The 27,792-nt window shown below is 38.8% G+C and overlaps 2 protein-coding genes across 8 annotated transcripts; one reads left to right on the plus strand and one right to left on the minus strand.

The window, feature by feature from the left end:
- Positions 1-6,652, minus strand: LOC117543646 (leukocyte elastase inhibitor-like). 2 transcript variants are annotated; one of them, XM_034212050.1, is made up of 10 exons: positions 6,468-6,652; positions 5,729-5,910; positions 3,562-3,678; positions 2,445-2,585; positions 2,078-2,195; positions 1,824-1,966; positions 1,642-1,719; positions 1,379-1,468; positions 1,119-1,299; positions 1-966 (listed from the first exon to the last, which is right to left on the minus strand). In XM_034212050.1, the coding sequence occupies exons 2-10, from the start codon at positions 5,903-5,905 to the stop codon at positions 737-739; spliced, it is 1,275 nt and encodes a 424-aa protein (XP_034067941.1). In that variant the 5' UTR covers positions 5,906-5,910; positions 6,468-6,652; the 3' UTR covers positions 1-736. The 2 variants fall into 2 exon arrangements, with proteins under 2 accessions (XP_034067941.1, XP_034067942.1); XM_034212051.1 differs by lacking the exon at positions 3,562-3,678.
- On the plus strand, positions 3,311-25,800 carry LOC117543645. 6 transcript variants are annotated; one of them, XM_034212046.1, is made up of 19 exons: positions 15,682-15,791; positions 17,927-17,954; positions 18,039-18,233; positions 18,422-18,556; positions 18,710-19,884; positions 19,977-20,196; positions 20,905-21,070; positions 21,157-21,239; positions 21,388-21,564; positions 22,366-22,473; positions 22,569-22,655; positions 22,886-22,990; positions 23,204-23,343; positions 23,684-23,852; positions 23,975-24,043; positions 24,149-24,252; positions 24,725-24,851; positions 25,008-25,291; positions 25,464-25,800. In XM_034212046.1, exons 5-13 carry the CDS (start codon positions 19,262-19,264, stop codon positions 23,255-23,257), a joined length of 1,623 nt encoding a protein of 540 aa, XP_034067937.1. In that variant the 5' UTR covers positions 15,682-15,791; positions 17,927-17,954; positions 18,039-18,233; positions 18,422-18,556; positions 18,710-19,261; the 3' UTR covers positions 23,258-23,343; positions 23,684-23,852; positions 23,975-24,043; positions 24,149-24,252; positions 24,725-24,851; positions 25,008-25,291; positions 25,464-25,800. The 6 variants fall into 6 exon arrangements, with proteins under 6 accessions (XP_034067935.1, XP_034067937.1, XP_034067938.1 ...); XM_034212047.1 differs by lacking the exon at positions 23,684-23,852; XM_034212044.1 differs by lacking the exons at positions 15,682-15,791; positions 23,204-23,343; positions 23,684-23,852; ... (3 more) ...; positions 25,008-25,291; positions 25,464-25,800 and adding an exon at positions 3,311-3,503 and having other exon boundaries at positions 22,886-23,176.
- The last annotated feature ends 1,992 nt before the right edge of the window (positions 25,801-27,792 follow it).

Consider the following 27,792-nt stretch of genomic DNA (forward strand, 5'->3'; position numbering starts at 1 on the left):
ATTTGGAAACGGCACACTTTTATTTTTTTTATTTCATTTGTAAAACCCAAGTATACATAAAAAGGACATGGATTTGACACCAGTTTAAACCCTCATGTAAGCTTTTGCTTTTTATAGAATATATTTAGAATTTGCATACGTATCTATCTGAAAATATGCTGTAATCCCTTTCTTTCTTTGGTTAACTGAACATATACAATGCTGAAAGTGTATTTTCTGTAGATAAAGTGCCAAGAATCTTGCAGAATTACGTGTTAAGTATAGTTCGGGCCTGGCAGTTAAAAAACGAACAACATGGAAATTGTGATAAAGGCAATTCTTGCAAGGGGTGTTTTAGATGATATAGACGCGATTGGTATAGATTAATAGGGTAAGGTGTAAGGCTGCAGCAAAAAGGGCCATACTTCCATTACAAACATAAGGTAATCAAGGTCTTAAGGCTGAAGATATTAGGTGCAAAACACAAACTGTGTACAAACCTAATAATCAGGATTAACACAGAATATTTAATTCACTCATAAGGAATGATGGCGACCAGAAGCAACAGTTTAAAAAAAAAGCAGCTCATCGTTCTACATTATGAAAACATAGGAGGGAAACTTGATTGTGAATAGCTATAGGAAACCCTTGAAGTGATTCTCAATAACCTTCTAGTAATATAAAATAAATGTGATACTGTTGCAATGCATTGTAAACCCCCTTTAGTTGAGAACCACTGCTCTTAACTATGTAGAGCTCACTCAGGGGAGCAGTATCTGCCAGCAAAGAGGACGCTCATGGAAGGGTTATGTCGGATGAAGAAGAGGAAGGGGTGGTCTGCAACGAAGCGCTCTGGCCGCATCGCGGCACATCGCAGCATCATGATCGCAGCAGTGGCAGCAGCAGCCTCAGTTCCCTCCTCGTTGACCTCCACAAAAGCCTTGTGGACAACTTTTGACAGAACCAGGTCGTTTCTAGGGGACATGCCTGTCACAGACCAGAATGAGACAAAAATATTTTAAACAAATATGTCTGGTCTCATATGATGGAAATAATGTGAGTGTGAGAAAGAAAGGAGCAAGATCAGGTTTTTTTAATCACAAGTGTTATTCTAATATTATCCAGGGACCATGTTTTACCTGAGAAGTCACTCATTGCCATGTCGAAGGCATCTGCCATGCCCATGCTGATCAGGACACTTTTCAGATCATACAACTCCTCCATCTTAAAACGAGGCAGCCCCACCATGACCTCAACATTATCCATCATCTCTGGAAGAGTCCACTTGGTAAAGTTCTCATAGGTCAGCTGTTTCTCCAGCTGTAGGTGGACACAAATCAATAATTAGTTTTTGTCTGTATTATTTGGGTTCCTTAATGTGTGCAAGTGCATGTCCTACCTTCTCCAGACCTGTTGTACTGTCCTCTATATCTTTGGGCAAAAAGATGAGCATGCTGAGCTCCTTTCCTTTGTAAGGCATCTCAAGGATCTGTCAAACAAAAGGTTTCAAACATTATAGTAGATACACTGGTCTGACAACTATTGTTTTTTTCGGTAGATTACAAGGAATAAATACATTGTCTGCTAGTTAGTCACAGTTATAATCAAATAGATTGTTACTAAAAACCCAATAAATTCTCCTTTGACTAAATTGTGAATCACCTGGCAGCTGGCTTCAGAGATGTAGGTGAAAGGGAACTTTGATTTTATGTTCATCATCTTCACTGGTTTGGTGCCATTCTGAAAAAACAAATATACATTAAAATTATTATTAAATACAATTACATTTAAAAAAACTCATATTTACTGACTTTCAATTGACTATTTGCTTAAAGCAGTGTTACCTTGTTGAGTCTAAACTGAGAATCCACAGTTTTGCTCTCCTCAAACTGTTTGTCCCAGTTGCCTTTGAAGTAGATGGCGTTGACCAGCACCATCCTGGTCATGCTGTCCACCACTCCATTGGCCAACAGATCCTTAATTTTACCTTGTAAACAAAATTAACACATTTGTGAAGCAATGTTAGACTACTTAAAGAATGTGTGCAGCTTTGAAAAATGGCAAGCCCAGGTGACATGTTTCAGTGTGTGTGATGCACCTTGTGTCATCTGCTCCACCCAGTTGTTGATGTTGCCTCTCGCCACTTCTGAGCTGTTCACAAAGTCCGTAGACTCCAGCTCTGCACTGTAGTGCTTCTTGGTTTTCCCTAAGAAATCCTAGAATCAACACCATCAAATGTACTAATTCTGCTCACCGGAACAAAAATCTTTTTTCTTAACTTAAGCAAATGGAACATATCACAATCACTGTTTTACTTGCTCATATACTGGCTACTCTCTTCATTCTTTCTTACAAAGCTCACATATTCCTATGTGGGCCTCTCATTTTGTCCAGCCTAATCATTTGTAAACAGAACCACACCTATTCATGAAGATGGGCGCACAAACATGCTGAAACACACTCACCTCTACAAACTGGTAGGACTGCTCCCCGTACAGCCTGTTGGCGACACTGAGGGCAAACGGAGCGTTTTCCCTGTTCAGCTCTGACAGCAGTTCGGCGAAGCTCGTATGGACCTCATCCTGCAAGTCCTTAGTTTTCAGGCACTGTGGAGAAAGTAGACAAGTGTTATAGAGATGCACTAAAGCATGTGACGGATTGGTCTATTATAAACGGTATCAGACTAGTTATCTTGCCTATTAAGTGATGAGATAAGAGAAAATAAAGCAAGTTTTCAAGGTAAATTGCAGATTTTTGTTGCTTTGTTCTACTCATTTTCATACATTGTGTTAAATGATTGTTGGTTACTAGAGTATGCAGTCACTCACCTGACAGACCCTTTATTGTATATATTGTATATATATATATATGAGAACAACTTAATCATTTACAAAGGTTACAAATATAACAAGGAAAAATTAAAAATAAATTAAAAAATTGACATGGAAAAAAAAAAAACACACCTTAAACACTGACTTTAAAAAAGCATTGAAACCCCAGCCCAAGCTTTGACGAGCCTTTCCAGACACATTCACATAAAGAGATCCCTCCACCATGTTGTTATTTACATTGTTACATGCAGAGAAAACTGTCCAAACCCTTTAGTCGACTGAATTCAGGATGGTATGTGTTGGTGTGCATACAAATTCCGTATAATTAATTTTGACATTTGGTGTTTCCCACATACAGGAGTGTTCTCTGAGTAATACACTAGAATAAGGCATGTATACAAAATTATCTTTTTATTTGTTTGTACTCTTCTAAAGAATTTGTGTCTAGTGTTGGTTTTCAGCAGCTGGTTGTAGGAGATAAAAAACATGACTACATTCCTGAGTATTATGTAACACTTTGGAGTGTTGAGCTGTTGGAACACCAACCTTCAGTAAACAAAAGACAACTAAAAGCGTCTGTTTTGTATTGTTCTTCTAAATTCAGTTGGATACGGCAGCACATTGCAGCAAAGAAGAGTAAAAAGTATCATCTTGAACCACCCGCTCTTCCCCTGCACCATATGACACCAGACCGTAAGTAAAATGCCCTTAAAATGTTAGTTCTTCATTCCTTTACTCTTGTCTTTGTTACCATCTTCCGCAGATATGGTGGCAGCATGGCGTTGACTTTCTGCTGCTGCTCCATTCCCATTTGCATCTGCTCTCCTCCACAATGCTGCGACTTATCTGCCTCAGTAAAGCAGAGCACCTATGGGTGGTAGTGTTCACTGTTGAGTTAGACACTATGTGTGCTTTGGTCTGGAAAACAACGTTTTTATATCTGCCTAGCAGTGATGTGTGGGCTGAGTAGTATTCAGCAAAGATAGAAAAGTTCATAACCCTTCCAACGGGAAGCTGGATGAAAGAAGATACCAAGTTAAAAAATTGCTAAAACAGAAGTGAGGATTTTTTTTGTGCAACTGAGATATACCACTCTTAAGCATAAAGAAATCGAGAGATGATTGCAGCTATATAATACATCAGAATATACAGGTTTTACACAGTCCAGACACCATCTTCAAACTATTGACCCATGTGTTTACATTACTTTCCTACATACATTTCCTGAATTATTATGACTTGAAAATAGTTAAATTGCATTGGCATCTTTTTGTCTTCTATCTCCATGTATTGATGAGTAGAGGTCGTAAAGGGTAACCACAGCCAACAATATTGTCAGGGTGAACTCATTACACCCTGAACGTTTGTGGAAGGAGAATCGCCCCATGGACGGCTGTGGGGATGTGTCCGACAAAATCACTGGTTTGGGAACCACTGGATTACATTCATTTAACAAGACAGTTGTAAAGCACAAGTGATACTGCACTTCCAGAAATATATAAAGAAAACCTTATTTAAATAACTGTAACAGTCTTAATTCTTAAAAAGTATATTATACTGGTTTCCATTTTATATGTTTTTTTACTTTTGAGTTGGTTTGAATAATAATGGTTGTCAAGAAGATGACTGACAAATTGGGCAGTGTCATTGCTGGCCCACACATTTGTTTTCCAAGCAACCATCAGCAGGAATTGCAAAGCAAATCCCTGCTAACTAATGACTAACTTCCTAAATATGGTTTACACAACTAGTTTATTTTGTAACTGGCTGCCAGGAAGAACGTCTTGCAGCAGCCACATGTTACTCTCACCTCTGTTCTTCTTGATTCATGCAGAAACACACACCCACTCTCTGTCATTGAGCAGCCATGCATGCACACACAGGTGTATCATCTGCACTCATGACACAGGAACCTGCTTTGATAAGCCATCAATCACATCAATGTCCCACACAATTCTAAATCATAATGATAAATGATCGTATCCATTTGGCTTTCACCTTGCTCTTACCAGAAGAAACATGTAGGCTTTATTTTGAAGCCCTGCCTTTCCCACATACCCATGAGTCCTCAAGGTGTGGCTTTAATTTGGCAATTCTTTAGAAAAATCTCACAAAAGGTTCTTGTTTGACATAATTCCTTCTAAACGTTGAGCTTCTGCTGTGTCGCCTACAGAATGCCACTATGTGAAGGCTTTCTTTCTTTCACAGTGTAAAGGTATACATCAGTCCTTTTTCCATTAAACAAAGTATATTTCTGAAAACCGTTGCACTAAGCTTTGACAATGCTTTTGGGTCCCATACTTTTTAATAACCTAGTAGGAATTCCTTCTTTATTGTATGTATCTACATTGAAAATAGCAGTATAGTAAGAGTGAAAGTCATTTTAGATTTTTTGGGAATACATTTTTTTATATAAAAAAGGAACGCAACTATTCTTTTAGCAGGCATTTATTGAGCAACTCCCTTTGAGGATTACTCAGTAAACATAACGATAAGGTGTACAGATAACTTAACCTATATCTTTATTGCCTTTAATGTACACTTCCATGTTACCTTTCACGTACCTATGGCAACACAACAAAGAGCCACCCCTCATAAAACCTAGTCAGAGTCTGAACAGAATAGTTTTTTTGTCATTCCTGCTGACACTCTAAGAAAAAACTCGTGATTCATCGAGACTGACGGCCGACACCCTGCCCTTCATTCTTATCAATTTCTCCCCCCCTCTCTATCTTTTTTAGTTTCAAACAATGCTGGGCTAACTGTAAGATCAGTTAAAAGACACAGTTTGTGGAGGTTTAATCAGTTACAGCAGATGTTGCTTTACAACTTTACAAAATGACACCAAACGAGGTGCACCGACCTCTTACTTTTCAGAAAACATTTTTTTTGGCTGTGTGTCTATATGTTTACTGTACCTCTGACATCTGTGTGGATGTGTTGCCCCTGGTCCCCAGCATCACCATAGCCAGGGCTGAGGAGATGCTGAAGGGGGAGTAGAAGACATTCGCGGCATTGTCGTTATCGCCTAGCTGTTTGAGCAAAGCCAGAGCGAAGGTGGTGTTGGCCTTGGATAGAGGGGTTGGTGATGCCATGGTGTCTGATGGAAGAAAGAAAAGGAAAGTGTGTTAATATACCTGATAGATCTAAAGACAATTAAATGAAAACCGGTTAGATGCAGTCTTTAGTTCAGAAAGGATTTGAGAGACTAAGCAGGATTAATTGAACATTAAACAATTGGGAAGGTGGAGGATTGGGAATTACCATTGATAGCATTTCTTGTAAAATAACCTCACCCTATGTATGCACATTCACAAATGGATAGAAACATATATTTAAAACATATTACATAATCACAATGTACACTACTTCTACATAATGATTACAATTGCTCTAAGATGGCAACAAAAACTATTTATAATGCTACATTAAGACACTTTCTTTAACATTATAATTAGATTACACAGCAGTACTTCAATCTATTCATAACGCCATATTTCTTTCACCTGCAATCAGTAACACCTGTCCTGTCTAACCTGTCTGGTAACACTGTTAAGAATCAATGTGATTGTAGCCTGGATAAACTTAATGCTGTACACAAACCAAATAAATAAATTCGCCCCGTCACAAACTAAACGAAATTAATTTCCAACTTACTGACAGACACTTTTCTGATGGACTTCGAGTATTCAGGAGTCTTTCCGTCACATGAAGTCTCGTGTTTGAAGCTTCAGTTTTTATTATTTACTGGTTAGCTGACACGCCCCGAAATCCTTCCTGTCTGTTCTTATTATACCCGTATTATACATCCATGTTCCTGTCAGATGAGCTTCCGCATTCTCATATGTCATTGTACGGAGGCCGAAAGGACAAAACGAGCTTTCATTCGCTTTTTTTCTTAGCTCACAGAAAACGGCAGAGGTGGGAAAGTACTCAGATCTCTTAATTAAAAGTTGATGTACCGGAGTTTATGAATACTTTTTGTACAAGTAAAAGTCCTGCAATGAAAATGTTACTCAAGTAAAAGTACACAAGTATTGGCATCTAAATATTAGACATGGTATAATACATGTAAGTCCCAAAAGTAAAAGTACTCATTGTGCAGATTGGCCCATTCAGAATCATATGTATTCTATGTTTTGATTATAATGATTAATGTATTAAAGTGTTATCAAAGGTAAAGGTGCAGCTAGCTATGACTTTGTATACTGCAGGGTAGCTTCCGGTTATACTCCAGGTGTAACTAAAGTCGGATTTAAGTGTTGATTATATGCAGGGTTGCCAACTTTGGGTACCTGGCTGGAGTGAGATTTTGATATCATGGGTTTAATTACATATGCGCACGAAATGACTGCTATCGTGTCAGCAGCAGGACCTTAGCATAGCCTATATATAGGATATATATATACAATATATACAAATACACAATATTGGACACAGACTATAAAAGGCACAAAGTTTCATTCACTATTGAAAGTCAAACACATGTTTGTTTCCACTGTTTTATTGTGTGCCTGTATAAGCAATTAATTGACGTATCGTACGATAAATAAAAATGAACTCGATACATTTCCATTTACATGAGGATGTGACTAGCAGTTTGAAAGGATGTACTTGAATTATTATTATATATTATCATTATGTCAGTGGTCTAAAATGGTCATACAACGGTGCCGACAATATTATCGTTTATCGCAATAATTTCCGGGAAAATGTATCCAACAAAATTAATTATCGTGAGAGCTATACATGAAACACACACAAACAAATCTACAGACTTACTCCAAACTGCCAAACATATTAATTAACACACTCTCACTCTCATATACTCTTTGACTCTATTTTGGCCTAGTAGAACAATAAGCAGCAGACTTTTACTTTTTTATCATTTCTACTGGTTCTTAGATCTGAGCATGCGCAATACGGGTTGGCAGTTGCGAGAGAGTATTTTTGTTGGGTAATCTATGGTAGGGCTAACCCATACAGTGGTGGGGCTCATGTCAGTATTTGCAATGTAATTACATACACGCTCCCCTTGACAGTGAAACGCCACGCGTGAGGTTTAGATTATTTCCCTGTCTCAATCCAAATTGAACTGTATGAAATAAAAAGGCACATTTGTCTTGTAGTAAATAAAAAGGGCGACCTGGGGCCAATCCTGCAATCTCTCCACAGGTGAAAGAGTTGACATGCTGAAAACCCAACCCCTGCAGGGGGGTCTGGGGGGATTCGCCCCCAGGAGATTTTTTTTGTTTTAGTTTTGAAATAGGCTACTAACATAAAATACACATTCTGGTACTCTCTTGAGAAGAAAAATAAATAAATCTATTACTACACGACATATTAAAAAAATTAATGCCATTTTACTTTGTTCTGAAAGCTGAACCTGCTGCTCCTCACAGAGAGAAGAGGGAAGAGGCTGTGAATTACTTTACATTGTGGATAAGGGTGGATAGGCCCCATTGTTCTTTGTGTCAAAATGAAAGACAGCCCACACACCTATCCAGGGACGTGCACAGACATTTGGAGGGGCTATTGCTCTAAACTGGAAAAAGGGCCTCCCCCCGAAAAAAAAACATAAGACCTTTTTTTAATGTAAAAGAAACCAAATGATTATTACATCAACTAAATTGAACAGTAATTCACATCTCATAACAAAATAAGCTAAGGCGACTTGCATTCGGTGACTTAATTTAAAAAATGAAAATCAGGGAACATTTTTGTTTTGCGGTCCATATCTCATTAAAATATCTAATGTTAGTAACTATTAAAGACAACATGGAGACAATTCTGTTCTAATGTAGTTTGACCATTGTAACTGCTGTGCAGTCCAGACATACTGATAAAATAGGGCATCTAACCAGGGGTTAAATTGTGCCGGGGCTGTCCAGGGCTGTCCGGGGCTCAGCCCCGGCACATAGGACGATGCTTTGACATCATCGCCCTCGCTTATTTGTCATTTGTTTAAGCCATAATGTCAAAACATCTCTCGTTCTTAATATAGACTTTATTTAGGGTCGATATGTGTTGACTTTAAAATTTAAAATAGCAGATCTCTGTGACAGGATATCGTGTTTCCGCTTAGTGAACGTGTGTCTCTGCTCCGATCAGGAGCTGCAGCACCGTGGCTCCTTCGTGCAGAGAGTCTGCAGCGGTGTGTGTGTGTGCAGAGAGTCTGCAGTGGTACCGCCAAACCCCCGACCCGTCTTGTAACACGGAGCCCGTTTCCTACACCATCAGGGCCGGTTCTAACCAATTTGCTGCCCTAGGCGAGATTTTAGCTGGCGCCCCCCCCCTGCCAGAAAATCGTTCAGTAGAACAAATAAAAGTATCCAAGGAATACACAATAGAATATATAAAAAATAAATGAAAAATCTCTACAAAAGACCAATGCACTACAAAAACAGAAACGTATTGACATAAGTCATATACATCAAAGGCTTCAAATGTATTCAGTATTATATGAACATGTTTTAATTGGGGTGAGGACATCACATCCTCTAGGGGGGTCCGGGGGTATGCCCCCCCGGGAAGAAATGTTTGAACATTTAAAGTAAAATGCTTCAATCGGGTGCACTTTGAGCACACATTACTAGAGACCTGACCTAGGGGTACAACTCTAAACACCCATATGAAAAAGATTGGTTTACATTTTAATAATCAAATAAGTATGTGAACATAACCAATAACCTACCATAGCCAATAGCAAATAAATGCAACTTATTTTATTTGTGTTGTTCATTCATATCTTATTTTACCTAGTTAACGTTTATTTATGCATATTTTTGTATCTCTCAAGTTTTAAACGATATTTTTGGTTTTCTGTCCTATAGTATACATTGAAATGATTTCAAACCTGTTTATCCCAATAATTATAAAAGAGTGCCTTGGAAATATTAGTTTACATAAATTGCATTTATCTCTCTCGCTCGATCCCACACCCACTTTGGCTGTGAGCTGCGGACGCCTGATAAGCCAACACCCCCCACTTTCATCACTTACAGCGCCCATCGTACAGGGCAAATGAAAAGTGTAACCCGGGGTGAAAAGGGTGTTACCTTGACTTAATTATGAATGCTGTTACATCAAGGCCGAAAATTAGGATGAGCGCAAACAGTCAAAATGTTTATTTCCCTCCCAGAGCTGCCAGCGCAGCGCCCCCCCCCCCTCCCCAGATCTGGCGCCCTAGGCGACCACCTATGTCGCCTATGCCAAAAACCGGCCCTGACTTAACCTAACAACTTATTTAATTTGTTTTCACAATTACTAATGTCATGTTTTTTTTTATTCTTGAAGAAAATGCCTTTTTTTCTGGCATTCTTCCAGGATTAACAAAAATAAGAATAACATTGCGAACTATCTTTGAAGTAAATGGCTGTTGTTAAACGCTTCCCACATTTACTTCAATCGTACAATAGAAAAGCTAAAAGTACCCAAGGAATACACAATAGAATATATAAAGAATAAATGAAAAATCTCTACAACAGACCAATATACTACAAAAACAGAAACGTATTGACATGTTGGTAATATACATCAAAAAGGCTTCAAATGTATTCGGTATTGTATGAACATGTTTGAATTGGAGTGTGGACGTCACATCCTCTAGCGGGGACCGGGGGTATGCCCCCCCAGGAAGAAATGTTTGAACATTTAAAGTAAAATGCTTCAATCGGGTGCACTTTGAGCACACATTACTAGAGACCTGACCTAGGGGTACAACTCTAAACACCCATATGAAAAAGATTGGTTTACATTTTAATAATCAAATAAGTATGTGAACATAACCAATAACCTACCATAGCCAATAGCAAATAAATGCAACTTATTTTATTTTTGTTGTTCATTTATATCTTATTTTACCTAGTTAACGTTTATTTATGCATATTTTTGTATATCTCAAGTTTTAAACGATATTTTTGGTTTTCTGTCCTATAGTATACATTGAAATGATTTCAAACCTGTTTATCCCAATAATTATAAAAGAGTGCCTTGGAAATATTAGTTTACATAAATTGCATTTATCTCTCTCGCTCGATCCCACACCCACTTTGGCTGTGAGCTGCGGACGCCTGATAAGCCAACACCCCCCACTTTCATCACTTACAGCGCCCATCGTACAGGGCAAATGAAAAGTGTAACCGGGGTGAAAAGGGTGTTACCTGTGAAGTAAAAACTTCTTTGCAGCAATGTTGAGCGCATCATCAAATGAGGGAAACTGGATTCACCTGTCAATACACTGATATTTATTGAGAGACAGACAATTACATACGGCCGGGAGATCATCCTAGTTTCACACTGTCCTTGTGCTCCACCAAGGTAATCTCTGCCCCAAAAGACACAAAACATCTAACCAACACGAGGAGAGGCGGGCTCCCAGAAAGCCCGCGTATACCTAATTAGTAGCAGATGTGAGACAATAGTCTACTTGTCTCAAAGAGATCCAGACAAGCCTCAACCTACACAGGAGTCTTTGAGTGACTACAAGCAGATGTTTGCAGTATCACAGATTCTATAAAACAATAAGAAACTCTATAAACAGATCAGATGAAAATATTCTCTTACAGATTCACTCTTTTTATCAATCTATTGATAACCAATTAACATTAGTCTAAGAATATTTCAGTCAATACTTAAAATCAATAGGCGTCCTCAGAGTTGGGTGGGCTCAGATACATTCATTACATTAAAAATAGAACAAGATTGAAAAACACTTCAATCACCATGATTGAACACAGTCAATCATAATAAAAATCATCTCTCTTCAGTGCTTGGCATCTTTTGGCAAAAGGCACAATAATAAACACGTGGGATACAAAATATTATAGCAAAATATATGTTTCAAAAATAAGATATTTTATCATTTATCACTCAGTTAATCTCATTCATCAAACACAAACTCTAAATCATCTTACATCTCAAAGATTTACTTTAAGGCAATTACTTATTAAAACACAATTAGAATTTAGGATTTATAATAAATCCAATTGAGGTATAAATCAGAATCATGAGAGATCCAGCTAAGGTTCCTAGTTAAGGTATAAATTCACAGTGATGAATCGATCAATCTGTAATCTGTAAAGTTACAGTGTCCTCAATCTTTAACATTACTTTACGTTTACTTCATTACGCTTTATTCAAGAGTAAGACATGATATTTAATTAATTACATTACTTCAACTATCAATCATTATGTCATTTCAAAATCTGAAGGGAAAGCTAAACAATTCTCAAAATGTTTAACAATCTGAAGAATCAAACATTTTATTGTATAACAACCTGAAAAGGAAAAAATCAAAACATCTGTTCTTTATTCAGAGCATCACTGTAATCAATATCAAAACATCTGTTCTTTATTCAGAGCATCAACTGTAATCAACATCAAAACATCTGTTTTACCTGGTAATGATTAAGGATAGTAACATTGTCTGTTATAATATTAGAAATATCTTATTGTTCAATACCTTATAAATCTGAAAATATCAATTAATTAATTAGTTTAGTGTGAAAGTGTAATCTGATAAAATATATTTATCACCACTATTTAACACATATCTGTTCATTGGGAATACAAAAACAATCATTAATTGTACATCTGTAATCATCTGGTCATTCAATTCAAATGTTATCTTTGTACGAGAGCTAGAAGACATGTTTTCCTCCTCTCTTTATGACACAGAATGTCTGGTGTGTAAAGGCATCCTGATACTGTAGATTAGCACTGAGGTGCTGATTGGCTCAAAACTCTTCTTCATCAGAGCGCCATAACTCAATTATCTGTAGATTAGCACTGAGGTGCTGATTGGCTCAAAACTCTTCTTCATCAGAGCGCCATATCTCAATCCCCCCCAATTGCTCTGCTTTTGTGGCTCAATTCAGTGAGCACTTTATGATCTCCCAGTGAAACAGAGGCTCATCTGCCTGCATTCCTTCTGCTATCTGCTTGAGAGCAGTGCACCTGCCTATTCCAAGTGGCACATCCAGATGCCCCCCCCTGTGATGGGAGAGGTTATGAAAACATCTTCTCCTCCAAGAAACATGAACCTTGTATGAAGCCTCTGAAGCCATCGCTCGTCCTGCGAGCGAAAATGAAGAAGCATCCCATCTCATCAGAAAGTTGAAGATTAGAATCCTCTCATCTCGAACGACCTCCTTGCCCGTGGATAAGTTGCTCTCTGCAGCCGCAGAGTGTGATCCTCTCTCTCTGACCCTTGGCCTTCAGAGCTGTCCTAGTTATTGGGTTAACACTTGATAGGGATGTTTTCCTGAGTGCAGACAACTCAAGGTAATGGATTAGCACATTATCATTCAATTACAAAAATAGGATAGGCCCCCTCAGAATGATTTGGGAGCCTTCCTGAGACATGCACATTATAAATGTAAGGTTTGTGTTAGTCATTTAACATGCAAGAATCATATACTCATCAGTCCAAAGCAGATAAATGTTATTTTAAGTTAAATGTGAGCTAGTCCCTGTGGAATAACCCTTTCTCAATGATTCTAGATGTTATATTAATTCACCATTTACCGTTTGATCAAGGATTAGTTTATCAGAAGTACATTTCCTCTTCCATAAAACATAGGTTTGAGAAATTAATGTTCCAATATGAAATCAATTGCTCAATATAATTTGACTCTTCCCTCCCTTTTCTTACATATTGTCACATATGAAATAATAACTTAGGAGTCTATCTAAGCATGGTATTGTCTATATAAGCTATTAATCGAGAAAACTCAGTCAGTATGCAACTCGCAAATATCTCTCCTCCTTCCTATCCCTCTTTACTCACTTTCCCATCTCTTTCTCTCTTATTTCTGTTAGATATGAAGGAAAAAAACATACAAGTCCATGTAAGCATCTGAGTTACCACCGTTACCAAACGGTGTGCCGCGGCACACTGGTGTGCCGTGAGGCAAGTCCGGGTGTGCCGTGGGATTTTGTGACAACCATACATTATTTTTTCAATATACAACTACACAAAAATAATCATTTATTTTTCAATTTACTATATCAGTACTTTGTAGGTTTATGTACGTAATCTGCGCGACTTGCGCGTCCACATCTCCACGTGCAGTGCTGCATAAACATGGCTGAGTCAGCGATAACTATCGAGGGGTGGAGGTATGCCCATTATTTTTTATATCACGCAGTCTATTCTTCTTCTCTGTCTTCCGGTTGTTGCCTGTATTAAATGACAAATACACACTACCGCCATGGATTTGATATGAACGAGGCGGCAGTTAGCAGCTAGCGGCTAGCTAGTAATGATGTAGTGATATCGGTAATATTAACTCCATTTAATACAACATTTACGGTACAAGATTCAATCATACAGCCCATGTAGTATGACAATGAATTACAGCAAACATGTGCAATATATCCATTATTACAGCTCCGTGGGATGGCAGTAAGATGATATGGATCCGTTCCCATTGTGCATCCATGGGTAAAGATAAACGCAACTCACATTGGTTCCTCATACAGCATCTCTGTAAACTACGTGTATTCACTGAATTTCACTCTCTGTCTTTAACGGCTCGTTGTAGCTCCAAAAACTCCAGCCAGAGCCTGGCTCCAGCACCCTCCCTGTGAGCACAGTGTGCTCTGATTGGTCGGGACACGTAACATGAACGTGCCGGGCGGCGCGGTCCCGTGGGTTAGATGCGCGTTCATAATGCCGAGGGAAATAACTCTAAGAATAACGTTATTAGCACATTTTACAACTTGAGGAACGAATGTTTTTAATAAGGGCTATACAAGTGTTCCTACTGGGTAGTTTATTTAGTTTAAAAAAAATTATCCAATGAGTTACAGACCACTCTTTCCCCATGTAAGTCAATGGGAAAAGTGTTTCCGGGCGCAGCAACCTAACGGAAGTGTAGTACCGCCGTTTGGCCACAGTGAATATTCTCCTCAGAGTCCGGCGCACTTCCTGGGGGCTTGGTAAATACCATAGAGGTAAATACCTGTCAATTTGTGCTTCCGTGCATCTCATCTGTAATGGAGTCACCAGGGGCGTCGCCTGGACCTGGAAACATTCGGGGCTTAGCCCACAGTGGCGGCGCTACAGTCACATTTTCTACTGCAAGACTCCCCACACGCACATACACAATTGCGCCATCTGGTGTCACAAACGTGTGCCTGCATTAGCTTTGTTTCGGCAATGGATTGTGGGAGATTCTCATAGCACGTGAGGATCTCTTGAGGGTAAAGTGCCTGTATTATCTCGGTGGACAAAATGTATGTTTTTATTTTATAAGGACAATAACGTACTGTTGTGTTTGTTTAGTTTAATGTTAATTGTTTAATGCTCACGCAGTCACAGCAACATGTTTTTTGTGTGATTGGCTATTTGTTTTATATGATTTATCAACGTGATCATCAATAGCTAATCTGAGCACTAGAACCCAGCTCACGTGTCCTTTTATGCTGTCCATTGAAATGCAGGTATGTGAGTTTTGTACACCAGTTTATTTATGTTTAATGTTTCACATTGCTCCACATGATGCCTTGACTACAAAGTCTTCCATGTTTCTACGCTTCTTCCTCTGTGTCACAGTTTCGGGAATATCAAGATCATTGCACAGGGCCTTGGTCTTGTCATAGACCTCATGTGCTTTCTCGTTACTACGGTAACTTTTCAGTGTGTTCTCAACTGCCGTTTTGTAATCTACAGCCTGCACCAAGTCAATTGTTTCTTTCTGCAGGTATTTGTGCAGGCCCTGAGTGGTTGAGAGCAGTGTCTGGAACATGACAGCATGTAGATGGTACTGCATTTTCAAAGCTTGCTTTCCAGTCCCTTTGCTAGAGGGGCTGAAAGGCTCCCTAAAGTCTTGATCAAAGCAGGGAGGTTTTTGACATGCCCAGCGAACAAGTTGTTTGTCCCCTACCTCTAGCTGTTTCTGAAATGTTTGCAATCTCTGATGGTGGACAAGAGATGTGGAGAAGAAAGAGTAGAGACACTCCAGGAGATCAACGCAGGTATGTGAGTTTTGTACACCAGTTTGTATAAGTTTAATGTTTCACATTGGGCCTTTAGGGTCAGTTAAGCCCCTGTCACACTGTCCCGAAATTGACACCCGATGGACACACGATAAAGGAAATGTTCAAATTCGGCTGTGATCGTAGCAACATCGGGCCATTCGTGAGGGCATCTAAGCCATCGTATGACCGCCGGTGGAGTTTCTCAGGCTCCGGCAGCAACTTTGTGAGCGGCAACTTCGTAAGGCACTCGTGAGGGCATCTTGTCAAATCGTGTCATCTTCGTGTTATCATCGGTGCATTCACCCTCACTCTGATCGGGGCGAATGCCCGATGGCACCGATGATAACAAGATGCCCTCACGATGGCCTTACGAAGGGCACAATTGACACACGAATTCAACACGAAAATGAACCTTCGCAAGGTTCTTCGGCAATTTTTTGGCATGCCAAAGATTTTGCCACCGCTCACGAAGTTGCTGCCGGAGCCTGAGAAACTCCACCGGCGGTCATATGATGGCTTTAGATGCCCTCACGAATGGCCCGATGTTGCTACGATCACAGCCGAATTTGAACATTTCCTTTATCGTGTGTCCATCGGGTTGTTTTATTGCACAACAAAATCATGTAAATATATTATGTAAATAACCCAATTTGTGTTCTGTGAAACTAAAAAGGATATAATATATTATTTTGAAGGACAGTTGACAGGAAGTTGTTGTTGTTATGGAAACAACATTACGGAGAAAACGTAATATTTTCTACATATAACGACGGATAAAGTAAAGAACAAAGTCTGAAGATATCAGTACAGTGTCATAGTACTGTAACATAATTGTTTTTGGTACTTTCATTGCAGTTGTATGTGTTAAATGTAATGTAAATGTTGCCTTCGTGTGTGGTTCGGGGCCATCTTCGTGCGAAATTCACAATTCCATATTCGTGTGTCAATTTCGGGACAGTGTGACAGGGCCTTTAAGCCGGGTAAATCGAACATATCCAGGTCCAGGGTCTGTTGAACTGGCTTCGTCGTACAGGGCACTGGAGGCAGTAACGTGTAACTCAGCAGAATCTGAGAAGAGCAGCATCAGCTGCAAAGAGCTGTGCCTTTTACTGTTTACTTCACTAGAACCGCTGAATAGAGATCGAGGCTGCTACGTTTAACCACACACACCTATACACACATCGAACTGAGTATTCCCCCTCGCTTTATGAAGGAGATGTCCTGTCACCGGGGCGCATGATGTGTGTGTGTGTGTGTGTGTGTGTGTATCCGACACCACCGGCATTTGTTTTCAAATTACCACGAACAGCACACGCACACACACACACAAAACGAGGCCACGCTTTATTAACTCGTGCGCACGCTTTATTAACTCGTGCGCACGCTTTAGTAACTCGTGCGCACGCTTTAGTAACTCGTGCGCACGAATTACTAAAGCGTGCGCACGAGAAAGTAAAACGTGGCCACGTTTTATTTATTTTTCTCTCTATGAACCCTCCAGGGCTCCGTAGTTATATACATAATTGTGTTCGAAAATAAAACACACATTTGTATATGAATTGTTTATTACACATCTTTTGAAAAAAATAGACATTAATCCTATCCTGTTTATTAAAATGGTGTGGTTGGCGCAATTTTTTGAATTTCACTTTGTTTTGAGTGAAATTGGGCGTGAGACACCTTCTACACACAGTAGTTTCCCTACTATTTGTCAGCAACACCTGTAGACATAATTGACAGTTTCAGGTTACAGAGTATTGTTTTAGGATCCATTATATCATGTTGGGTAAATTCATGAGGATACCAATAACCTCCATCTTTTTTTAAATAGATTTGCGCTCTTCTCCACCCAACACACTGCAAACTCACATGTTGTTTAACAGATGACACGTTTGTAAACAAAAACCCTGCTGGGGGATCTGGGGTGATACATTTTCTTTAAAAAAAATTGTATTAACATGTCCAAATAAGAATCCCCATAAAAAGTGTCAACAGATAAACAGTTTTCTCAAGATGTATGTATTATTTTTGAAAATAAAACAATGTTATTGTTTATTACAATTACAAAAAGTCTAAACTGAGTGAAAAGGCTAACTATAAATATAAGATTTTAACTTGTTATGTCTTTTCAGAGTCTTTGTTTTCTCCACGTTTGGGAAGGTAAGTGTTTGTTATTTGTCACACAATTTTAAATTTCATATTTTTTTACAAAGAAATGACAGAACTTTGACATTTCAATTTCAGCCAAGAAAAAAAACAATAACAAAAGAAGTCCTTTTGGCTGTGACTGACAAGGTTCGAGCCACAACCAAAACAAAAGACAATGATGAAGGTGACGAGAAAGCCACTTTCTGGGGCGAGGTGTGTCAGGAGCTTGGAATTCCGGATTCCAAGACCAATAGGACACGGCTTCATCATGCCTATAATCATCATAAAAAGGTAAAGAAAGATTTATATTTATATTTTTTATAAATATTACACTACCATGATTCTTATTTCTGCTTTGATTTTACCTTCATCATCAGCCTGCCTGTGTGAACAACTTTGATTTGGATGTGCTATAATATTTTATATTATTTGATTAATAATTAAATCTTTGGATTTAATTTGCTCCTTGTCATGTGCAGATGAGACACAAGACACAGATGGTGACCGCAGCACCTGCCAGCCCATCGACAGACAGTGACCACACAGTGCCTACTACCCCATCGTCGGATACACAGGCATTCACAGAGACAAGTGAACCAGAAGACGTTTCAGAGGTAAATATCGCATATTAGCACGTAGTACTACTATGTGGAGTGAAATTATAGTTAGTCCAAAATAAACATTTTCAGAGATATTGATTCACATCAGTAAAGAGTCATTCCAACTTTGGTCACTTTCGCTAATATTTTTTTCATTGTGTTTTACAGTGTAATTCATCAGGGACATATGACTCCTCATCACACTCAAAAGATGGGCAACTCTTACACTCATTTAAATTGCCTTCAAATCCTTAATTTTTTTGTCACGAAAAGTGACTGGAAGAAACTGAGGATGAGACAACATAAGCGTTGATTCAAATCTTTAAACTGGACTTCAGTCATGGCCGCTGGCATCCGGAGTGTCCACCACACTGTTGCTTTGTCTTCAAATCTCACAGTGTGCGAACAGTTGGGTCAAAAAGGAAAGGGTCACTTTTTTCATGTGTTGGCTACTGTCGATTTGATGACTGCCCTGTGGAGGTCGAAGTTGACATTGAGGATGATTCATCCCTTAAGGCAGTTGTGACCTTCAGAGGTGAAAAAGCATGGCACAACTGTGAAGAACTCAAACATCGGCCTGTGCGTGCAGATGAAAGGGATACACTTGCTAATGCCCTCACCAGCAAACTTCCCAGAAGTGTGTACCTTGATAAGCTCAATAAACTGGATGACACTGTGTTGGCTTCTGGAAACAGAGACCAGGTACCATCAACTGGTGTAATGAAAACATTGTCCTGGCAGGCAAGAAAGAAGCTGAGAAAACACAGCAATGAAATGATCAGCCTCAGAAAAATGATGGAGGAAGAGCTTGAGACTGAGGAAGCAGTCATTAAAAAAATTATAGCACACCCCAAAGGAGTCATGCTATGGTCCAACAAAACAATTGACCTCTTCCATGACAGGTGCAGGGAAGACATTGTATATGTGGATGCGACAGGGAGCATTGTTAAAAAGGCAAAAGGGAAAACCTCACCTTTTTATGTGTATGAGATGGTGGTCCGAAATCCGTTCAAAGGATCCTCCCCTGTCCCTGTGGCCACCTACATCACAAACGACCACACAACAGCCTCCATATCCTTTTTCCTTGGGTCATTTCTGACTGATGTAATAAGACTCCATGGAAGGGGAGCCAAACAAAGGCCTGTCATGCTGATCTGTGATGGCTCTACAGTCCTCATGGAGTCCATGGCCTATAATTTCTGTGGAGTCAGCCTCCAGGAACTTCTCTCCAGGTACTACAGCATCGTAACTGGACAGGCAAAGCATGATTGCATAAGGCTACCAATCATGCATCGCTGTCTCAGTCATGTGATGAAAAATGCTAAGGACCTATGTCGAAAACAGTAAGTGATTTCTGCCCAGTGCTACAATGATTCCTGAAGTCATTCATTTGTAAAGTCTTTGTAATAATCATTTTACAACCTTTTTATTACAGTGCCGCCAAACATTACCACCTGGCTATGCATGTTTTTGGACTGATGACACAGGCCACCACAATGTCCGAGCTGGATGAAGTTGTCACCAGTGCTGTGGTGGTATTCTCCAGCTCCCACAGTGACAGAAATGTTGGAAAACATTTTGAAAATCTCCAAGGACTACTGACAAACTCAGCACAGTCAAACTTGGACGATTCAACCATTGTGGAAGACTGTGTGGTATGTAATAATTATGTGAATGTTGGAAGTTGTTTCATAGCTCAAAAATATTATAAAAAATTATTTGTTTACCTTCAAGTACAACATAGCACAGAAAAGAGGACAGAGGCAGTGTGACCAGAAACAATGGAAAAATATTAACATGGTTTACATATTTTTCTATTACCCCAAGCTCAATGCAATGCAACTATGTTACGGTTATCTGAGAGAACCCAAATGCAGGACACGGCAGTGTGTTACAAAGGTTTTATTTGGAGGAGATAATCCGGCTGGAGAGTATCCACTGGAGCGTAATCCATTGAAGAGTATCCTCCGGAGTTTTAATCCACTGGAACGTAATCCACTGAAGCGTAATCCTGGAGCACAAGAAGAACAGGTAAGAATATATTCAGGTGTAGCGAAAATAGTCACTATACTTTAAGAAGGCTGAGAAGGCTAAGAGTTGTACCACTGGGGTTTAACAACGATCTGGCGCTGACAGGTTGTGGAGCCTCCGCTGATATACCATCCGTAATGGCTGATGGGAATCAGGTGTGTCGCAGAGGAGAGTGCTCAACTGTTTGCAGCTGGTGGAGATTTGAGCCGGGAGCCAGGAGTGACAGGCACCACGCCCACACAGACAGGGAAAGGGAAAACACACACACAAGGAAGGTGGCTGGAGAATGCAACCACCACAAACTAAAGTTATTTGTGGATTGTTTTTTCTAGAATGATATCGGACCTACGCCCTTCAAACAGCATTTTGAGGACTTAATAACCCAAACAGTTATTGAGAAATCTGGTGATGACAACATGTACTTCTGCCCGACTTTCATCCCTTCCTTGCTTAAGTATTTTCTGCCCCTGGCTGGTCTGTGGTCTGGCCTACTCTTGGGTAAGTTTTATTTTGCACGTGTTTCTATAGCTGCTTGTTAATGTAATGTAATATAAAATAATAAGGCATGTTTACTGTTTGGTTAGGTGACCTTGGACGCCATGGAACAGGGACCATTTATCAGAAACTTTCCCAGAAGTACAAAAGTGCTGCAAAAAAACCCACACAAGTACAAAAACCTAAAGCTTTGATGTAATATTGAATTTCATTGCATTATTCTATAATCAATATTATAAAATGCAATGTAAACAGTATGTAATCCAAGTGATTGTTAACAATATAATTTGATGTACCGTAACTAATATGTTCAACCGCAGAATTACACAGAGGACAACAAAACTCAAGGGATAATGGAAAAAAGCCAGTGGGACCTCAAAAAGATCAGTTTTCAACGGAGACGTCTGACCAGGCTGGACGATTTTGTACATACATACAAAGTCACCTTGAGCGCCCTGCTAAGGGAATATGGCGACTCTCTGAGGAGGGGGAAGAAGGTACAGTTTGTTATTTATATATGGCTGTTATGTTATCACATTTGTCCCTAGTCATTAAGCATTGCTATCGATTATGTTAGGAAAATATCACTCGCCACTGGCTTGAGTTTCAATAATCAGGATACATGTATTTATTATCCTTTCAAGAATGGAAGTCATCACATACAGAGCATTTGATACAAATAGTTCACAGAGCAGTGTCCTTCACAAGCTTTATATATATAAGAGACTTGTAGACAGACTTTTTACACCGTCACAAGATGGATGAATACTGGTTCAAAGCAGTATACAATGTTTAGTTTAGATTAGCTAAGGCTCACGTCAGAAATGAGCATGCTTGTCATATGTCTATCTCCATAGAGGCTGAATCATCATGTTAATCCCATAGCTATCATATGCCTCAAACAGTCCTGATGCTCTTCTAGGTAATCACACATCCTGTCATGTTCACAGCTACTTAGGGTCTTTGTCATCATGTGCTACTCTGATATTCAAAGAGTACATTCTGTATTTTCCCAACAGTTATTCTGCAGGTAATTTGGTCATTATAAACAGTTATATTAGGTGTGCTAATAATATCTCACAATAATATTGATACACCAATCAAAACTGTGATGCAACTATGCTGAATTTAGTTGGTTTCATAATTTTGATGAATAATAATTAATGAAATAATACATTTATTTCAGGCAAAGATAATGTTTGTTGTGAAAAGAAAACAACATTGAATAACGTGAAATGGCAGAATATGTAATGAAAGGTAAGTGCATTTACTCTGTCAATATTCCTTATTAACTGCAGACCCATCGTGTGGACATGGAGCGATGGAAAAAAAGAAAGCAGAACAGGCGAGGAGTTTATGTGACACCCATAAACAAGCCTTTTGTTTTCAGACAGCACAAGAAGAATGTATGTATTTTTGAGAGCAAACCATTGTTATCCTGTTTGTTGAAAATAACATAAATGTTATAATATTTGTGTTATTAACACTTTGTTTTTCTCAGCTCATGCTGAAGACAAAAACAGCAAAAGCTCCAGCTCCACTACAAAAACAAGAGCCAGGTGAAACGGAAGCACATATTCCATCACAGGTAATCCCATTTAGCATGGTTAAACAAAGCCAGGAAGCATTTGAAACACACACATCTAAACCAGCTTGGAATCTACAGCTTAATGTTGCATTTTCTATTAGTATACTGTAGGTAATGATAGAAGAACTGAAGATTCAAATTGTGTGATGAAGTGATTAACTATGACATGCACTTAACAACACATATTGGACAATGTGAAAGGCAATGTTGATGTTTCGGCTTCTATACAGGATCCAAAAGACAAGGCAAGACAAGGTCAATCTTCATCCACATCAGACATGACGGAGCATGCTGAGGATGACGCACAGGGAGGTAAAGTGGATGCTTCATCAGAGGTAAGAAACTGTAAGGACACATCATCAGGGAGTTCATCAAATAGTAAAATAATTGATTAACTAAAAAGTTAAAATGCAGATTTTAATGTTTAAGGAATGCTAAAGGAACGTTATGAAATAATACCTTTCAATTTACAATGTGTATCTCATGCTCTGTTAACAATCTAGCTTTGGGACATAAAAATGATATAGTATTTTTTTTGTGACCCCCAGCTGACCGCGTTGTGGGAAAAAAAAAAAAGGACACTGAGGTGGTGGTGTCTGTAGTCCCCACTCAAATAAGAGGCAACAGTTTTACCATCCGTCACTCTGACATGCGGACCCTTAGACCACACCAGTGGCTTACAGGCGAGGTATTTCATCCATATCATAGGACAGAACCAGTGCTCATACCAAGTCTCTTCACTACACATTAATCCAATATTCATGTAACGCTAGCTTCATGGCACACCACTAAAGTGTTGTTAGCACCCAAAGCCTAAAATGTATTAAATTGTTTTTAAAAGTTAATCTTAAAAGGCATCCACAGTTGAATATTTAACTTGTATTGTACACTAGAAGAAGTAGTCAAATGTGGTCATTCACTGTTATAATTTTCTGTTTTTATCAACAAAGCTTAACACCTGTCAACTACATTAATATTTAATATAATTGTATTTCTTATTAATGTCTGCTTGTCGACATTCTCTCCAGATCATCGAGTGTCTTTTCCATATACATGCACATAAATGTGAACTGGGGACGAGGATTTATATTCTCAACCACTACTCAGCTGGTGTGATCCTCTTTGGGAAAAGAGAAGAGGTCATGAAGCACACTTTGTCAAAAGTAACTTATGTTTCTATTGAGGATAACTACAAAGGTTTTCATTATGTCTTTGTCTAAATATAAACATACTCTATCAAGCTATTTGACTCTACTGTATAAAGAAAACAAATACAGCCTGATGGGAAATGGAAGTTGTTTTGTTCTTATGTATTACAGATACACTTTGACAGCTATGGAGCTATTGTGTCCTTTGTACATGTAGACGGTATACACTGGAAATGTCTGGTTAGTAGTGTCTATATCATATAATTGTATATTTCTTGATCAGCCAAGTTTTAGGAGATGTTGTGTTTATTTCAAAAATATATATTTATTTTTCTGTGTCCACAGTACATCAATGCTGAAGAAAGCACAGTGTATTTGGCAGATCCTGCACGCAACTCTGCAGAGCAGGCAGAGTCAGACAATGCTGCCAATGCTGCCAACAAATTCAGGTACTAACTGCATCCAATTTCACCTATTTTTCAAAAATATTTATTTCATTCTATTCCGTCATATATTATGTTTATATTTATTGTTATATTTATGTGGGAATAGATGGATCAGCTATATTGCCACAACCAGCCCTTTTGTTTTTTTATTGTATGTGCTACTACACCAAAACATATAATGTGTGGAAAATGTGTGCATGTTTGACTTTGGTCCATACCGATTATACCATAACACCCAATCCACTGAATAAACAACCTGTCCTTAGAGTGAACAATTGTCAATTCAGTTTGATATCAGACTAGGTGTCTGCATGTTACATCTTAAAATATACATTTGGGAAACATGCATTAACATCACTTCAAATTGTGTTACTCGACTGCTGAGACACAGTGTGACAAGGATTTATTTTATTATGCGAGTATTGTATTTTTACAGTATGCATTGTATGTTAATAATATATCTTATCTCACGCAGTGATTACTTCAAAATGAGGAGGACCTGCTGCAGTAAGACAGACTGGGTAGACATAAAATGGAAGGGAGGAGTAATGAAACACCCAGTACAGCAGGATGGCAATAGCTGTGGGGTAGTTGTCTGCATGGTAAATGGAATATTTATTTTCATATATGCTTTTATTTTGCTAATACAACATTATTTCAGCTTTTAGGATTAAGTCTGTTTTACTGCCTTTCACAAAAACACATTTGAGGTAGTTGGATAGTTATTTTAACAACATAACATGGTGTATCACTTTAAGATGGCAAAGGAGGTCATGGAAGTGTTTCCTAAAACACCAACAATGGCCTTTGGGACCACAAAAAAGGAGATGGCGCATCAAAGAAAAGTGTTGGCCATGGAAATACTGACAGCATCAGGTGCATGCTACTTTTTCAAAATTTCAATTCAATTGTGATATTGTTGTACTTGAGATGTAACATTAGCATTTTCTTTTCATCAGTGTTTGACAAAGAAGTCAACTGTGCCATGTGTGCCGGCATAAAACCACCCGGCTCAGTGCCACATCACACCCACACTGACTGGGTAAGGTTTAATGAATATTGAGACTTCAGATATTTCACAATTTAGATTTGTAGAAAAGCATTAAATGAAAGCAGAAACTAAATACAAACACTTGAGGGATGCAGTTGACCATTGCTCGAAGCTGGTATAAGCAGGGCTTTACTCTCATTTGTCTCCACTCTTTCTATTGCAGATTCAGTGTGACAGCTGTTTCCGGTGGTGCCACACACAGTGCCTGCATATGGACCAAAAGTCTCTTGAAGAGGCACAAGTTGGGGACTGGGTTTGCTCTCTGTGTGACAAATAATGTATGTGCATAAACATGCGGTTGCTGTATGTCCTATATTTTTTTTTAAAAAGGCACCAGCTGGGGACTGGGACTCCAGACTTTTCCAAAAAGCAGGGGATGTGGTTGCTGTGAAATAGTTTTCATTTATATGCTCAATTTGATATATTTAAAATCTATATTTGAGATTTGTTTAACTAAGAAGTGACCGTTGAATAAATATTGCAAAACAAATCCTATATCACATGGCAGCCAGTGTGAATTGTTTCCTACATTACAAGATTTCGAGTTTCTATTGTACAAATCTGGGCCATTTGTTGTTGAGTTCCTGAGCGATGATGGTGCCCAGGAAGCGGAAAGACTTCACAGCAGTGACTGGGGAGTCACACAGAGTGATGGGGCGGGTGGGGCTGCGTTCTTCCTAAAGTCCACAACCATCTCCACTGCCTTGAGAGCATTAAGCTCCAAGTGGTTGTCCCTGTACCAGGTCTAAAGCAGAACACATACATGATTGTACTCTGGAGGGGAGTTTGACAGGGTATTACTCAAAAAGTACACGATAAAAGTACTTGATTGTACTTGTGGCAGTAGTCCAAGTAGTACTCCGTCCAGCAGTACCACTTTCACTGAGAACTTATGCCAAAAAATCATTTTACCTCATCAAAGATGACAGAAAACATACATTATTGTACTCTGGAGGGGAGTTTGACAGGGTATTACTCAAAATGTACACGATAAAAGTACTTGATTGTACTTGTGGTCGTACTCCAAGTAGTACTCTGTCCAGCAGTACCACTCCCACTGAGAACTTATGGCAAAAAAATCATTTTATCTCTCATCAAAGATGGCATAAAACATACATTATTGTACTCTGGAGGGGAGTTTGACAGGGTATTACTAAAAAACTACACGATAGAAGTACTTGATTGTACTTGTGGTCATATTCCAAGTAGTACTCTGTCCAGCAGTACCACTCTCACTGAGAACTTATGGCAAAAAATCATTTTATCTCTCATCAAAGATGGCAGAAAACATGCATTATTGTTCTCTGGAGGGGAGTTTGACAGAGTATTACTCAAATAGTACACAGTAAAAGTACTTCATTGTATTTGTGGTAGTAGTCTAACAAGTACTGAGTCCAACAGTACTAATTTTATTAAGAACTTATGGCTAAAAATGATTTTATTCCTCATCAAATATCATTGATTGATTGATCAAATATAACATCAGCTCGTGTACTACCGTCAGCGCCGCTTCTCGGCGATTACCGTAAAGACGCTATTAATCGCGCACTCAAAAATGAAGCGCTGCTCATTTGACCAAGCAAATGCGAGAGACGGCTGAGTTGACCGCAGTCTCTCTCCAGAGGGGCAGGTCAGCCAAAAAGGCCAAACGGGCCGTTGCCCTGGCAACATTAGCCCGTACCTGTGCACGTCCCTGCACCTATCAATCATCAAACCGTGGGGTCTTATTTCATGACGTGTTGATTTCTATCAACACGTAATGTTGTATCGATGTATATAGAGATGTACTACAGCAAAAGTATTCTCCGTCGGGACTTCCTGAAACAACACCACGCCGTTATCTTGATTCTGATTGGCCAGAAGACATTATCAAAGATGTTCTATTGAGAAGACGATCACTACCTGACAAAAGTTTTCAAAACCGTTTCTAGTCTTCGGTATTCTTGTTTTTGGCGTGAGAATAGTTTGGGCAGCGTGAGAGCGTGAGATTGAGAGTGAAAGCGTGTGTCACACGCCAGATGCGTGAGAGTTGGCAACCCTGTATATATGTCACATCATTAATCTACATCTGTAACGTAAATAAAGATATGAAATGAATGTAGTGGAGTAAAAGTACACGATTTACCTCTGAAATGTAGTACAACGTAGCAACAAATTGAAATACTTAAGTAAAGTTAAAGTAGGCCTACCTCGAAATTGTAATTAAATACAGTACTTGACTAAATACTTAGTTACTTTACACCACTGGCAAACGGTTATTATGACTGTAATTATTATTATTTTTGTCACTGTCGAAATTACCCAAAATGAAAAAGTTAAAATAAACAAATATCACTGGGGGAAGAAACAAAACCTTCAGCAACATACAGTAGGTTTAATAATTTGGACTGAGATAGTATTTAACATTACTACTGATATAAGATTCAACCAGTTTGAGAGAAAATACACACATAATGTAATTCTGTGTTTCATTCAACTATATTTGGAGTGTG

The sequence above is a fragment of the Gymnodraco acuticeps genome, unplaced genomic scaffold (assembly GCF_902827175.1).
Source record: "Gymnodraco acuticeps unplaced genomic scaffold, fGymAcu1.1, whole genome shotgun sequence".
Classification (NCBI taxonomy): domain Eukaryota; kingdom Metazoa; phylum Chordata; class Actinopteri; order Perciformes; family Bathydraconidae; genus Gymnodraco; species Gymnodraco acuticeps.